General features: G+C 36.7%; 2 protein-coding genes across 3 annotated transcripts; both read right to left on the bottom strand.

Annotated features, from left to right (window-relative positions):
- Positions 1 to 1,337: 1,337 nt before the first annotated feature.
- Positions 1,338 to 7,511, bottom strand: LOC103702035 (vanillin synthase, chloroplastic-like). 2 transcript variants are annotated; one of them, XM_008784322.6, is made up of 8 exons: positions 7,130 to 7,511; positions 6,923 to 7,044; positions 6,720 to 6,835; positions 6,531 to 6,604; positions 2,826 to 3,090; positions 2,454 to 2,585; positions 2,082 to 2,217; positions 1,338 to 1,577 (listed from the first exon to the last, which is right to left on the bottom strand). In XM_008784322.6, exons 1-8 carry the CDS (start codon positions 7,342 to 7,344, stop codon positions 1,537 to 1,539), a joined length of 1,101 nt encoding a protein of 366 aa, XP_008782544.3. In that variant the 5' UTR covers positions 7,345 to 7,511; the 3' UTR covers positions 1,338 to 1,536. The 2 variants fall into 2 exon arrangements, with proteins under 2 accessions (XP_008782544.3, XP_038983087.1); XM_039127159.3 differs by having other exon boundaries at positions 6,923 to 7,048; positions 7,130 to 7,386.
- A 3,302-nt stretch (positions 7,512 to 10,813) lies between these two features.
- Positions 10,814 to 11,555, bottom strand: LOC103702044 (large ribosomal subunit protein uL15x-like). Its single transcript, XM_008784332.6, has one exon. The coding sequence runs from the start codon at positions 11,456 to 11,458 to the stop codon at positions 11,009 to 11,011; it is 450 nt and encodes a 149-aa protein (XP_008782554.3). The 5' UTR covers positions 11,459 to 11,555; the 3' UTR covers positions 10,814 to 11,008.
- Positions 11,556 to 14,489: the final 2,934 nt, after the last annotated feature.

Below are 14,489 nucleotides of genomic sequence, written 5' to 3'. Positions count from 1 at the left end.
ATAAAACATGCCTGCTTTTAATGGAGGCGATGCCATGTGAATCGCAAGTCAAGGCATATAAACCTCGAATTTCCCATGCCAACCAAGCGTAATGTCTTTTTCCTCAACACAGCAGGTTAGGTGCAATTAGGTGACTCTACCTTCTTTTGAATTTGTCATGCCAATACAAATATTGCCAGCTTGTCTGAAAATGCCCCCATGCATACAATTCAACAGTTCCTGTATTTTTATCTTTCTCCCCTAGCTTTTTTTTCAATAAAATTTATTGCGCAATTGTCTGCATAACATGGTATAAAAGGACCAGTACAACCAGCAAAATTTTATGCTAATTATAAAATATCAGATCCAATATATGTTATATCGATACTGAACTCCATATGGAGAATCGATACATTTTCTATACCGGATATCAATATCTGATCGGTATGGTATGATATGTTTCGAATCCGACCAATACCCGACCCGATAATGAGTCATGAGCACTGCATCACATGATAAATGAAATGGTGGGTAGAGTTGGATGACCAGCACTTTTCCGTATTAATTGGGAGGCATTAAACGACGTTCCAAGAGGGATTCAATTTGGGGGGCCGAGAGAGCGAGAGGAACTTGGACCCAGCCACGTGGTCAATGAAACAAATTGGCCACGTAGCGGCGTATTTTGGCGCTTTGTCACCGGAGAGGTAAAGCCCCCAACCATCGCTTTAGCGGGCTCGCGAGATGGGTTCATCCCGTACGTAACTCAAACACGGCCACCGAGCAATGCTACTCGGATAAATAACTTATTGCAATAATTTTATTTCATCAAAATGGCAAAATAAAATATTTCAGAGGCAACTTATCTTTTCCTTTCTAATTATAATTTTTTTTTCTCTATCTAATTTTCAACACACCAAATAAAAATAAAAGAGCAATTTTATTCTTGTGATAAAATCCAAATAACTGTAAAAATCAATGGTATCACTAGTTCCTCCACTTAACCCTCCGACAAGGTGTGAAAAATAAATCAGTGGAGGGGATAACTCTCCAAAGTTATTCCCTTTATCAAACATAGCCTAAGTCATCATGTCCCTAAAACTTATTATGCTAAATTGAACATATGTTTTAACAGTAACTTCATCATATTCTCATGCATACATTGGTCGGTTCAATGCTTCGGCAAGAAGGACCAAGTAACACAGATTTTATATCATTTGCTCTCTTAAGCTTGAACTCTAGTTCTATTATTCACTGGCTTGCATTAATCCTAGTGGGAAGTGCATGCCTTCTGGTTAGGATGGGCAGAAAGATTCACCTCCTCACTTAATAGCCAATTGCCATGATCCTGAGTTTAAGGATGATCAAAAGCTTAAATTTGTCTTTATATCTCACAACGAAGAAGAGGTAAAGAACTAATCAATTCAGCATCAAATAGAGGAAAAGCGTGCATGGTCCCCTCTATAAATTATACGATGCCAATAGAAGTTCAGTAAACATAAATACTGAAAGCTTTACAATTCCAATCAACTGGGGATACCTCCATTTCTTCAGTTTATGTTACTCAGCAATAATAGGGTAGGAAGCGCAAGTCGCAACACCTGCATTAACAATCACTGAATCAGCTTTCGACTACCTAATAAATTAGGCTAAAGTCTGATGATATCATAATGCAAGTCATGGGAATATTATCCGAGTTAAATGGTCACACAGTATCCTACCTTTGATTTTATTTAATAACTAACATTTATAGTGACAGTTTGCATGGCTTTCTTGTAGATCTATTGATAGTTCCAAGTATTTTCTCCCCAAAGAGTACTCTTGAAAGAGAATAATCTAGCATATAGCTGCAAATATGATGTGTAGCAGAGATAAGAATGTTGCAGGGATGTGGTCATATTGGGGCTCACGACTACATTTGGGGCGCATTTGGTTGAGCATAACATAATGGAACAAGAAGTAAAATCGTTTCGTTGACAGATCCAGGTCAAAGGATGAATATGTGAATGACTCTAAGAGAAGATCAATTGTCACAAGGCCTGTCAGATGGCATCGTGGCTTATTAAATACAGAAAACCAGTGAGAATACAGTACAAGATACTTACCACACATGTTCTTTCCCAACTCCATCTTGAAGTAGCCATCAAGTCCCCAATCTTCTCCCCATGAGTTCTTGATCAGCCAATATGGAATGCCATTCTCCACCCCATAACCAACAGCCAGAACAGCATGATTTACATCCTACAAATTTCCGACAGGTTTGCAGACATATTAACTGATAGTAATGTTAGTTATATTAAGTGAATGATACAAGCTAATAATCTCTTTTTTTTCAGTAATATATTGCCTGTCTGTAATAAGAAAAATGGTGGCTACTTGGAACCAGAGATTTCAAGTGTCCTGGAGATGAAAGAAATGATATTCCCCTTCTGTAGCAGCAATTGCAATAATCAAATAGAGAACTCATTAAAAGTTACCATTTGAGTGCTACCGCAGGTATCGCTGGAGAAAACTCCTCCCTTGTAGAATCTGAAATCCTTAACCACTTGAAATGCAACACTAACTGGACGGACCACTCCAACAGCATGTTTTAGTTCATCCTCTGCCCCCTTTCCAAAAGAGAGAATAAATAGAACTAATCATTACTATTATTTGTTCACTTCATTTAGTAGAAACATAACTATCAAATACAGCAGTATATTGAAGTTCCAACTCAAGCTGTCGGTCATAAACATACTTGTAGAAAGCCAAAGTCTGTGCTATCCAAAACATATGGAAGGAAGACAAGAAAGGTTAACATCTAGCATGTTCTTATTAAACCAAATGAGTAATAGGTCTAGGCCTCTCACCAGGGTGATGTTGACGGAATCAGCGACCTTGATACCAACATTCTCTGGCTTAAAGTTGCAGATGCCATTGGCTGCGGTGTATGGGTACGACTCTTCAGTATCAAGACCCCCATTGTACTTTATGTATTCGAAAGCTTGAGAAGGCAACCCTCCGTGGCATCCAAAGTTATTAAATGCACTGGCGCAGTCAACCAGCTGCTGCTCTGACAGAGAGATACTCTTTCCTGTTGCCTGTGTGTATGCTGCCTCAAGTGCCCCAGTAGTGCTGCCAATTTGGGGGCTGGCATTGTTAGATCTTGTAACGAAGTACAAAATTTTACTACTCTATGAACTTCATAGAGATCTAAGATCTTAAAAATGAACCCTAAATTCCATTGACCAAAGATTGAGGTCTGAATAGATTTAGTTAATGTATATGTTGAAGATTTATCGGTAATAAAGGTGATATAGCAAAATTAATTTGTCATCCTGTAGCTAGCTAACAATCTTTGGAGGAAGTATAAAACTATAAATAAACTGAAAAAAAAATGTTTGCATAGATTATAGGTAATAATCATGATAATTTTAGGTTAAAAGATGCATTGTTTTATACTTTTAAAAGCTTTTCAGCATTTTGTGCAATCTCATTCCACCAAGCAATCTCTGCAACACCAACCAGAACAGAATCAGTGCGGAACCAGGTCAGTATGCAGGTCCGCTTCGAGGCAGAGTCAGAACCAGGCTAGATCAGCATTTCAATATAAAATCCCCACCCCACGAGTCGCAATCTCTCTCTCTCTCATCTTCAAAACCCTAGTCTCTTTCTTCGTTCCGATAACGCCACCGCCGACCATGAGTTATCGGTACCTTACAGTATACCATGTGTCAGTAGAGTATAGTATACCATACAGGTCAGGGTACCGGCCTGAATCCTGACCGATAGAGCACTTGGTACCCATTTTGAGAACCTTGCTGCTGACAATTGATAATAGAAACCAAATAATGTGAATGGAGGTTGTAAAAAATATGGATTACATCAACATACTTAGGATCTTATTGGATAATTGATTCAAGTTTCATTAATTTGGCAGACAATGAATTTCATCAACTATAGTAACTAGTGTTTGCTTATGACTCTTGAAATGACTTTGGCAGAACAAGTCAACACCAGAAAATAAATAGAGATATGCAGAAGAATGTTAGGTTCCTTGAGTGAAAAAAGGAGACAGAAACATTGTGCGGAAAATCCAGGAGATTGAATAATGACATAATGAGTTGGAAGCTGGTGGGTTTCTATTTAAAATTTGGAGTATGTCCTAGAGGTCAATGTAAGATACATCATGTGGATTGTGGGTAGATCAAAATCAATAGATAACTATGCTCATTGATTTACAATGCTAATACAAGATTTTTGCAATGAAAATTTGCAGAAGCTACTTAATGAAAGGACATAATTTCACACAAGGGAAGTTGGGAATTGGAAAGCAAGACCTGGATATTTTGATATTTTGAATGGTAGACACAAAACATAATAAGACTGAATGGAGAAGGATTTATAAAGCAAAGTGCATAAATTACAGATATGGTTCTTGTTTATGGTAGTGAATTGTTAGGATGATATCTGAGAATAATCATAGATAAACACTTCAGATGCCTACTCAGTCCGGACATAGATAAAGGTGACTTGTTGATTGGCAGACAATTTTGTCCAAGGCCTGGATATTTGCAACAAAAAAAAAAAATATTAAACAGAATGTGATATATATCAATTAAAAGCCACAAGCTTGGTCCTTATTTTCCATATCATGTGTATGAATTTAATTAAGAGATCTGGAAGCTCAGCTTCAGTATGTATAATACCCTAGAATCGACAGCAATCCAACATGAAGCCTTCCATTTTAACTGAAAGTGTAGATGAAGTAAAGGGTCCAGAAACTATAGAGCCTATTAAAGAGTTCTTGATAAAACAAAATACCTTATAAATGGATTGCAGTACCTTCTCTTTGGATTTCACTGGAGAATCTTAACTCCAACTCAAGTACTATAAAGTTCTGTCCTGGTACAGGATGTCCCTAGGATAAAAGAAGCATGCACACTCTTCCTATTTTCTTGACTCACTAGTTCATCCAAGTTTAAGATGTCCGTAGGATAAAACAGGATGCACACACTCCCTCTACTTTGACTCACTAGTTCATCCAAGTTTAGACTCAAAATGGTTATAGATCTAGTTCTGACTGATTAAACATCATAATGAGCTTTTGCTCGATACTTCATTTACTGCCTCAAAAATTCATTGACCATCATATTTAATATGTGAAGATGAAAGAGTTCCTGAGTAGGATGATAAACGATCAGTGTAACCCAGGTGATCCACATGCACCATATTGACCGAGCACCATAAGATTAAAAATAGATTTTTTAAAATGGTAAGACAAATAATCTAACCTGATTGTTAACAATAATCAAGTTTTGATGCCAAAACTAGAACAAATAAGCTTCTTGGGTTCCATATGGTTATGGCCAAACCCGAACCATATGTTACTAAATATATGTGCATGCATTAATAAATAACACATTTATCAGCAGATGTGCCTTTTCGTGTCGATTTAATATAAATATAACCTTATGAACTTCCAAATTCAATATAATTAGAACTTAGAATCTGTACAGTAGGTCTTGATTCATGATCATTATTTTCCTATTAGACAGCAAAAGATTATTATCATAAGATTAAACACATGGCATCCAGATAAAGACATTGCATTTATTAAATTAATAGCTCCCTTATTATAGGGCAGTTATAGGTCAAGATTGATATTAGAAATCAATATCAACAAGAAGTCTAAACACTTACTTCTGATTACAAAATCAAAAATCAAGACAAACCCGACAAGGAAAAATTCTAATCCAAATACAGCACGTTTACAACTGCAATCATAACTTACTTCACAGACCTGTCCCATGTCAAAAGTCAATGTAACCTAGAAACAAACATGATGATGGTATATAATCAAGGAATATAGCAGGCAAAAAGCTTGGCATAAGCATTATGCCAATCAAACCTTGAGCATAGGCGAAGAGCAGTCATGTGTGAAGTACAATTATTTTAAAGGAAAGCTGCCAAAAAAATTTATTCATTGAAACCATTGTTTTATGTCTGCTACTTTGTTTTAGTAGAGAATCTAAAGTAAATATTAAAAAAAAAAAAGGATTCAACCAGAAAGAGGATAGTGGGCATGACTTTCATGGAACTTTATAGCATTACTCAAAGTAAAAACATCTCAGCCAATGCTTATTTTTTAAAAATTTCAATCAAACAAAAATAAAATCAGTTTACACGGACAACTTTTTCTATTTCCATTCCTTTTTTTTCTTCTCCTTCTGGCACCAGTTTGGATGATTCTGCTAAAAATCCTATGACATTTGTCGGTTGAGCCAGTATAATCAGCAAAATCACAAGATTACAAATTGGACTAGGCCTATATTCATAGATACCCAGAAGTGGCCTTACTGGAATTCAAAGTAGCTTTGGAGTGGGCTATGAATAAGACTTAGATCAATCTATAATCTTATGATTTTGCCAGTTGTAATGGCCTAACCTATAAATTTTATAAAATTTTCAGCCCAATTATCCAAACAGACACTTAGGCAAAACTATTTTTATCTTGATCTAAATGCAGAATAAGGCAATTTGAGTCATTTTGATGCGAAGCGAGAAATGCTCACCTGAAAGTCCAGCAGGACCCACAGTGACCCTGATCTTTAACCGGGCTGACTATTCCCTCCTCCCTCCAGTCTTTCTACAGGGGCAAATTCGTCATATCGGCGGAAAATATATGTTCAATAAAATCACTACAGAATCACCACCGTCCGAGCTCAAATCCACGTGGGAGATCAACTCATCACCGAACGTACCGTTTTGGGAAGCACCGCGTCGGTCAGCTTGTGGTTCCCCTCCAGCGTAGCAGAGCAGTTCTGCGCCGCTCCCAGGCGGCTCGTCCGGAAGTCCTCCCAGCTCCAATCCGCGAATCCTGATGCAAATCAGATGGCCGATATTTAGCCCAAATCCGTCCAATCAATCAGACGGCCCAAAATCGATCCCCCCCACACAAACTTACGGTTGATCCCCAGGGTATATGGTAGGTCCTTCCGATTGGTGGACCGGATGAGCTCCAAATTCTCCACGAAAATCCCAAATCGCCGCCTCATCTCCTCCGTTGATGTGTACCTCTTCCCATACCTAACTGAAGAGGACCATCGATCAACAAACTGGGCCACCTTTCGTGACCGTCCGATCACCGAGAGAGAGATTTAAAGAAGCATACCGGCGAGCGAAGCGGGCAAAGTGGAGGGCGTGGCGGGAGCGGCCGAGGACGCGGAGGAGGGCGGACTCGAGAGATCCGAACCGATCGGTGACGTATCGGATCGGGTTCGCATCCTCGAAGTCGGATCCGGAGCCGGCACGTGCGAGCGAGCTGGCCGAGGAGAGGAGGAAGGCGACGGCGAGGAGGGAGAGGAGGAGTCGGCGATTGGTCGCCATTGGGCCGCCGGCCTCTGGGTCACCAAGGAAGGGGGTATCGGCGAGTTAAAACGTGGGTTTTTATCCAAGATCCAGCGCAGAAAAGAATCGGACTTCGAAGAGCTTCTCGTGCATTAGGACGAGAATACCAAGGATCACAACCGTAGGATGCTGATCTGATAGTTGTCATGTGAGGGCTGTTTTGTTATTCCGCAGTAATTATTATGATAAAGAGCGTTTGGGCGAAGATGACGCCGTTAGGTAGGACGTCAGGATCAAAAAAATAATTATTAGATAAACTTTAGCTAGGTAAATTTTTGACATAGATTAATTTTACTAGAATGTAACTACTGGTTGATGACGTGTAAATAATAACCTATCAAATCAACATCAGATTTTAAAAACAAAATTAGTCATTTACATGAAGCCCCAATTTTAGTAAATTTTATCTTTTCCAAGTTTTGGGTTCAAATTATGAAAGGTGCATTCCTAAATATTTTAATAAGAAATAGATTACAAATTTACAGTTACTTGAAACATATTAAATTATAAAATAGATCCAAAACCAATATAATCATTTTACACCTAAATTATAGTTCTTTTTAACCGGCCCGAATGAACGCTGGACCCAAGACACAGAGCACTACCACGAATTGACGATAGAGCGGAAGTGGCGCCGGGCACCTCAATGTTCTCTATCCAAAGGCACTTCCGATTGTTTGGAAATTCGAGCTGTGGTGGACCCCGAACAACGGTTCTAATTACAAATATACATGTTACATTAGTTATGACGTGGGTACCATCAATTGTCATACCATGATGAAGAAAATTATTGGTTGGACGAGAAACTTGAGGCATGAAGCACCAAAATCCTGCACACGACTGTCGTGATGCATATTTGAGGCCCCAGAGTGGTAGGTAAAGAGAGCAAATTATCAAAAGCAAGAGAGGCACTACGTACTCAGGCTCCATAAATTAAACGTTTAATTAAATAAATGACAGGATGGCATGCTTAAGATATGAAATGGTGTGACCATTTAATTCTTCGTTAGTTTCAACGGGCGAAAGCCGAAGTCACGAGTTGCATAATATGTTAGGAAAGCAAATGCGGCTACAGCTATTACATCACATCAGTTAGGAGAACAAAAAAAATTAAGTGTGCACTTGGTTTGTGAGTATAATGAAAATTTAGTTCATGAGTAGAATGAAATCAAAATAGATTGGAATGAAATGATTATATCTCTCGACGCATTTAGTTTGCGACAGAAATTAAAATTAAAAAAATAGAAATTAAATTTTGAAGAAGTAAAGCATTCTTATTCCTTCATGAAATAAGAATAATTTTCTCCAACCAATGACAGTCGCCCATTTCTATTTTCATTGCTGCGCGTCACAAAATCCAGTCCCCAGTGAATTCTCTGCATTCATGTACAACGAGAGGAGGATCCGTGAAATGCATGGGGCTAGGTGATTGTCAATTGACAACCACGCCCTTAGACGAGAGCAGACTCGTAAACTTTAACAAGCATTTTTTGCTAACTTTTAGCGTGTATTTCTACAACCGAACGTTAGTTTGGATAATACGAACCCTCACCACTTAAGATAAGAGGCAGGGTTCGATTATAAAGTGTGTTGGCCCTCTATTTGGCTCCATTACCAGTAATTTAGTTCTGCAAGTGCAAAGCTTGGTTTCTCTCCGAACCTAGACTTACAGCCGAAAAAGCAAGGGAGCACAAGGTAGGGGGTGGAGTTAGGACTCCCCACCCCCCAACAAAAAAAAAAAAAAAAAACATGTATTTCCCTTATCTGTTTCAACCAAATTATAGATTGACCTGACACACAAAATAAAACTTTAGATCGGAAATAAAAATCTCAACTTTTTGATCTTTACGATGAATAGAAATAATAAGCCCCAGGGTGCCTAAATTATTGAGAAAGTATTAAACGTTCTCAAAAACATGGCACGCAAGAGGTACTATTACCAAAAAAAAAATTAACAGCAGTTATTTGTTAAAGCAAAAACTCTTGAATGCAATGATGGATGCCTAAATGCATTGGCACTCCCAGTGATATTAAAAAGTTGCGGTGGCAGCTCTGGGCCAACTTTGTTTTATTTTTTTTTGGAAAAAAAAAAGAATTAAACGTACCCCACAACCAATAGACCTGTGAGCATATTAAACAATCTCCTCTCTCTCTCTCTCTTTCAATGATGGGATTAATTGCAACAAAAGGGTCAAGTATTAAACAAATTTTGAGACCAATCAGCAGTAAAAAAAATAGACCTGGAGTAAAATATACTTAAGTCAATGCCATCAGTAATTATTAGATAATGAAAAATTAAATTTGAGCCATTTCTTAGATGTTTCTCGCGTCCATCCATGGTAGACTTTAGTAAAACGGCCAAAGAACATAAGCAAAACAGTTTGGCAGATTATTAAACTTCCTCTAATTGACAGCACTGCAAGCTTGTGACAAGATGGAAACAATCTCGGCCCCAAGCCCAGTTCTATCAAACTCAGTTCGAGCTTGAATTTGAGCTTCATTCCAGCTTGAACTAATGATAACCAAAAATTTGATTCAGCCGATCAAATCAAGAAAAAAAAAAGGTTTTTTGCATGTATACTTATCCGAAAATAATTAATACTTTACCATAAAACATAAATCTGAAAAGTATCAAATTTATTTTGAAAAATATCTTTAAACATTCCACCCTTGTTGTGTTAATGTGAAATGTTCACACTACTTAGGAAAACAATTCCGGGAAATGAATCCCAGATTCAAAAAAAGAATAGGAAACCCATATTTAAGAAAAATTTTCAGCTTTGACTGGAATATAATGATTTAAAGAATTCATTAGACTTAGAATGCATTGATGTGAAGTGAAGATTCATGGATGGACAATCAAACAATCTAAGTCAGGTGCAAAAGTTGATGCAATCTTTATCACCATGGACCCTAAAAGTAAACACAAGCACAACATAGGTCATTCAAGTATCCATCTCCCAAAAAAATCAATAATAAGAATAATCTAAATTCAATTACATGTTTGGGACCCTTTATGTATTAGCTTTCTCATGTTAAAAAAAACCATGAATAGAACTATCCATCGGAATTCAGAAGCTGATGCAGATGCTGCAGTAGTATACTCTAACATCAAGAAAGTGATAATATTTGCTCAACTGGTCCCTCCACAAGACCACAACAACCATCTTTGATTTCTTAGAAGATAATTGGACGAACATGCATGACCTGTTTGAGAATATGACCAGAAATTTTATAGCCAACATCATAGTGCCAGAAAACTACATTCACTATGATAGCACTAAAGAACATTCGCAAAGATATAATGACGCCAACTTGATCTCAAAAACCAACAACAAAACCCTAATAATCAATACAAAAACTACAGATTCTACAGATACCCTAATATTTGTCGCAGCGATCTGCCAAAAACATCATTAGATATCAAATCTTACACAAAATTAGATCATTAAGTAAATGGATCGATGCTTACCCACTTCATTACTCTAAACATATTTATAATCAGATCCAAATTTTGGATATAAACACGTCCAGATTCAAATAAAAACGAGCTTGCAGATCAAAAACAAACTAACGAGAGAGGAGTTCAAAGAAACAAAAGATGAAAACCAAGATCTGACCAAAAACAGAGCCGAAAAGACCATCAGGCTGTGAGTACGACGGCCCCGCCAGCCTCCTTGATCTTCTTCTCGGCGATCTTGGAGACGAGCTTGGCCTTCACGACAACGGGGCAGGTGGGGGGCAGCATACCCTTGCCCAGCACCTTGAAGTACCCGAACTGGGTGACGTCGATCATCGGTGCGGAGCTTCCGCCGGCGGCGGCGGCGGCTGCCTTGACGTCATCGGGGACGAAGGACCAGAGGCGTTCGACGTTGACGGTGGGGCAATAGAACTTGTTGCGGAGGCGGTGGAAGTAGCGCATGCCGACCTTGCCGAAGTAACCCGGGTGGTACTTGTCAAAGAGGATCCGGTGGTGGTGCATCCCACCGGCGTTTCCGCGGCCGCCGGGGTGCTTCCGGTGCTTGCCGATCCGGCCGTGGCCGGCGCTCACGTGGCCTCGCTTCTTCCGGTTCTTCTTGAAGCGCGTCGTCATCCTCTCCTTCCTCTCCTCCCCTCTCCGACGGTTAGGGTTTTGGGGGAACAAAATGAGGCGGTGTTGAAACCCTAGAAATGATGATTATTTATACAGAAGGAGATGGAAGATTGACCGTCCGATACGTGATCGGGAGAACGATACTTCCGCTACCATTTTTTTTTGTTGACCATAAATTTTTTTTTTGGGCGAAGCAAACGAGTCCAGAGAGAGAAGCTAGAGAGAATTATTCTCGAAAACCCAGGTTGGGCTATGAATAATGCGAAGCGAAAATAGAAACCGGAGTGATCACCCTTTTTCTCTCCTCTTTTTTGTTTTATCCTCACTTCTTAGAGAATGAAATAGAGTAGAATATACAAAAGACTCTTTTAGTTTGTGAGAATTTTTTTATTGAAATATTTTTTAGAAAAATAATTTTTAAAAATATGATATTTAAAAAATAGTTTTAGTATATTCCATTGATCATGAGAAAAAGTGGCTCTCAGTGAGGCATTTATTTTCCTAGAAAAAATATATTAAATACTTATTATATTTTTAATAAAGAAAAGACTTTATTTACCGATTTTGATCACTTAAGAGTATTTTAGAAAAAAAAATCTAATTTTCAACAAGTGGAAAGTATCTTTTTTATATCCTCCATAATTTTTTTATAAAATATAAAAATCTTATTTTTCTATTTTTAAAAAAAAATTAGTTAAAAAATATTTTTTATTTTTTACTATATATATATTTTGTGAAGTAAACGAGTTTAAAGAGAAGGCTAGAGAATTATTATTGAAAACTCAAGAAAAGGTTGGGCTGTCTTGTCATAAATAAAGAAAAGTTGTATTTTTTTTCTTTCTTTTTTTTTTTTTTTATGAACTTCTTGGGCATACATAGCCTAGTTAGAGAATGAAATGCATGACTTTATAACAAGAAAGAGAGAAAAATATACAAAAAACTTATATAGTTTGTGAGAAATTTTTTTATTAAATTTTTTTAAAAAAAGGTGATTCGTGAGAATATGATACTTGAAAAAATAGTTTTGGTATATTTGATTGATCATTAAAAAAGAGCATATTTTAGAGTAATTTATATTTAGTTAAGTATCTACTTTCCTAAAAAATTGTATGAAATACCTATTATATCTTTAATAAAGGAAAAGACCTTACATATGGATTTTGATGACTTAAAAGTACTTTTAAAAAGAAAAAGAAATTCAATTTTCAACCGGTAGAAAATTAGCTTTTCTATGTCCTCTATAAAATTTTTTCTCATAAAACATAAAAATCTTATTTCTCTATTTTTATTTCAAAAAAAAATAACTAGATAAAAAATATATTTTTATTTTTTGTTAACCATAAAAAAAAATTTGTGAAGCAAACGAATCCAAAGAAAAAAGCTAGAGAATTATTCTCGAAAACTCATGGAAGCTAGATTGACCCTAGCAATGATGTTTTTTTCATCACGTTCATAAACATCAATTCTGCTGTTGCCTTCATGATTATTGCCACCGCACCTGTGTCTTTATCCCAGTCATATCTTACTATCATTTTAGTCATTGCTACCACCATTACCCTACCACTATATCACTATCACCTTCGCTATACTAACACTGCCTTTATTGTTGCTACCATTATGATCTTTTGCATCTCTACCAACACCCTCGCCATGTTGCCACCTCTAACACCACCTACCACCACTATTGGTTTTGCCATATCGTTACCACTGTCCTCATTATCACTACGACTCTATTTATGCTTTTATTATCATTATTATTTTTTGACCATGCCAAACATATTTATGTTTTTAGAGATTTTAAAAAAGTAGAAAAAAATTCTAGTTTTTCATTTTTAGAAATAGAATAAATAAAAATGATGGCAAACGTCATCTCATTGTTTTGTTTTCTATATTTGTAGTTTTTACCGAATATGAGCAATTAGATGTGTGCATTGCACATAAATAAGAATAGTTAAAACAATAAGCTCGAGACATTGGAAATTAAGAAATAAAATACATGGATTAGAATTTTAAAAAGACTCTCGTAAGTTGGATAGATATTTTATTTTAAATATAGTTGATTTGGTTTGAGATATTCAAAAAAAACCTTGGATGAAAGAGGGTTATATATCTAACTTCTTAATTTTTTTTTGGTAGATATTCGTGAAGGGGGAAATTATCTTCTAGCAACAATAAAAGTGGAATATTCTTCTCTCATTTAATAATATAACATGGACTGGTATGTTTTATATGGATAGAAGCATATCTTTGGTAGTATGAGACCGTGATCTATACATTTGATATGCATTACACGAACATGCAAATGCACGAAAATTTTAGCAAAAATTGAGTTTTCACATAATTTACATCAACCATTTGCTATGACTTTGGCCGGACTATGGATTGATTTAAGTTTGCTCGATGATAATACGAACCAATGTTAAAAATGTGTTGCTCCTTGAGTTCAACTCATTTGCACATCCATCATGAATATGCCAAGCCTATCAACTATCAAGCCTGAAATCCATAATCAACACCATGGCTCAGATATTCTATAACCAATGTTGGAGGAAATACCTGCATTTTATGGTGCATGATATGTTTTGACATGGCATGAAAACTTTAAATGATTTTTTCTCTCCATTTTTAATCAATCTCAATGTGGCCATAATTGTTAGATCTATGGTATTTGCCACATGCTTTGATCATAGAAATTTCCTAAAACTGCTGTTATAATAGGTTTCCATTTCACCTCTATATGATTGAAGTGAGTCTCCCCTTATTGTTGTTGGCACCTCAATTAAATGGTATGCTAGAAATGAGGAGAAGATTTATGTTTCAACTTTGGTCCTTGCTTTTGAAATTCATGCACAAACCATTAATTTGTTTTCCCAGTTAAAATATTAACTATATTCTTAAACCTCCTTTCTTTTAACAAAATATCCACCTAATCTCCCACCTTAGATCTCTACTTCTACCAAGTTCTCATGGAGCTTTTATAATATATTCATGATCATACAATAACCAAGCCTGATTATGTCAACTATCTCGT

The sequence above is a fragment of the Phoenix dactylifera genome, chromosome 7 (assembly GCF_051530095.1).
Source record: "Phoenix dactylifera cultivar Ajwa chromosome 7, Ajwa_hap1_PhDact_Kaust_v1.1, whole genome shotgun sequence".
Classification (NCBI taxonomy): Eukaryota; Viridiplantae; Streptophyta; class Magnoliopsida; order Arecales; family Arecaceae; genus Phoenix; species Phoenix dactylifera.
The sequence above is the reverse complement of the archived record's forward strand: the minus strand, read 5'-3'. Positions and strand labels throughout refer to the sequence as shown.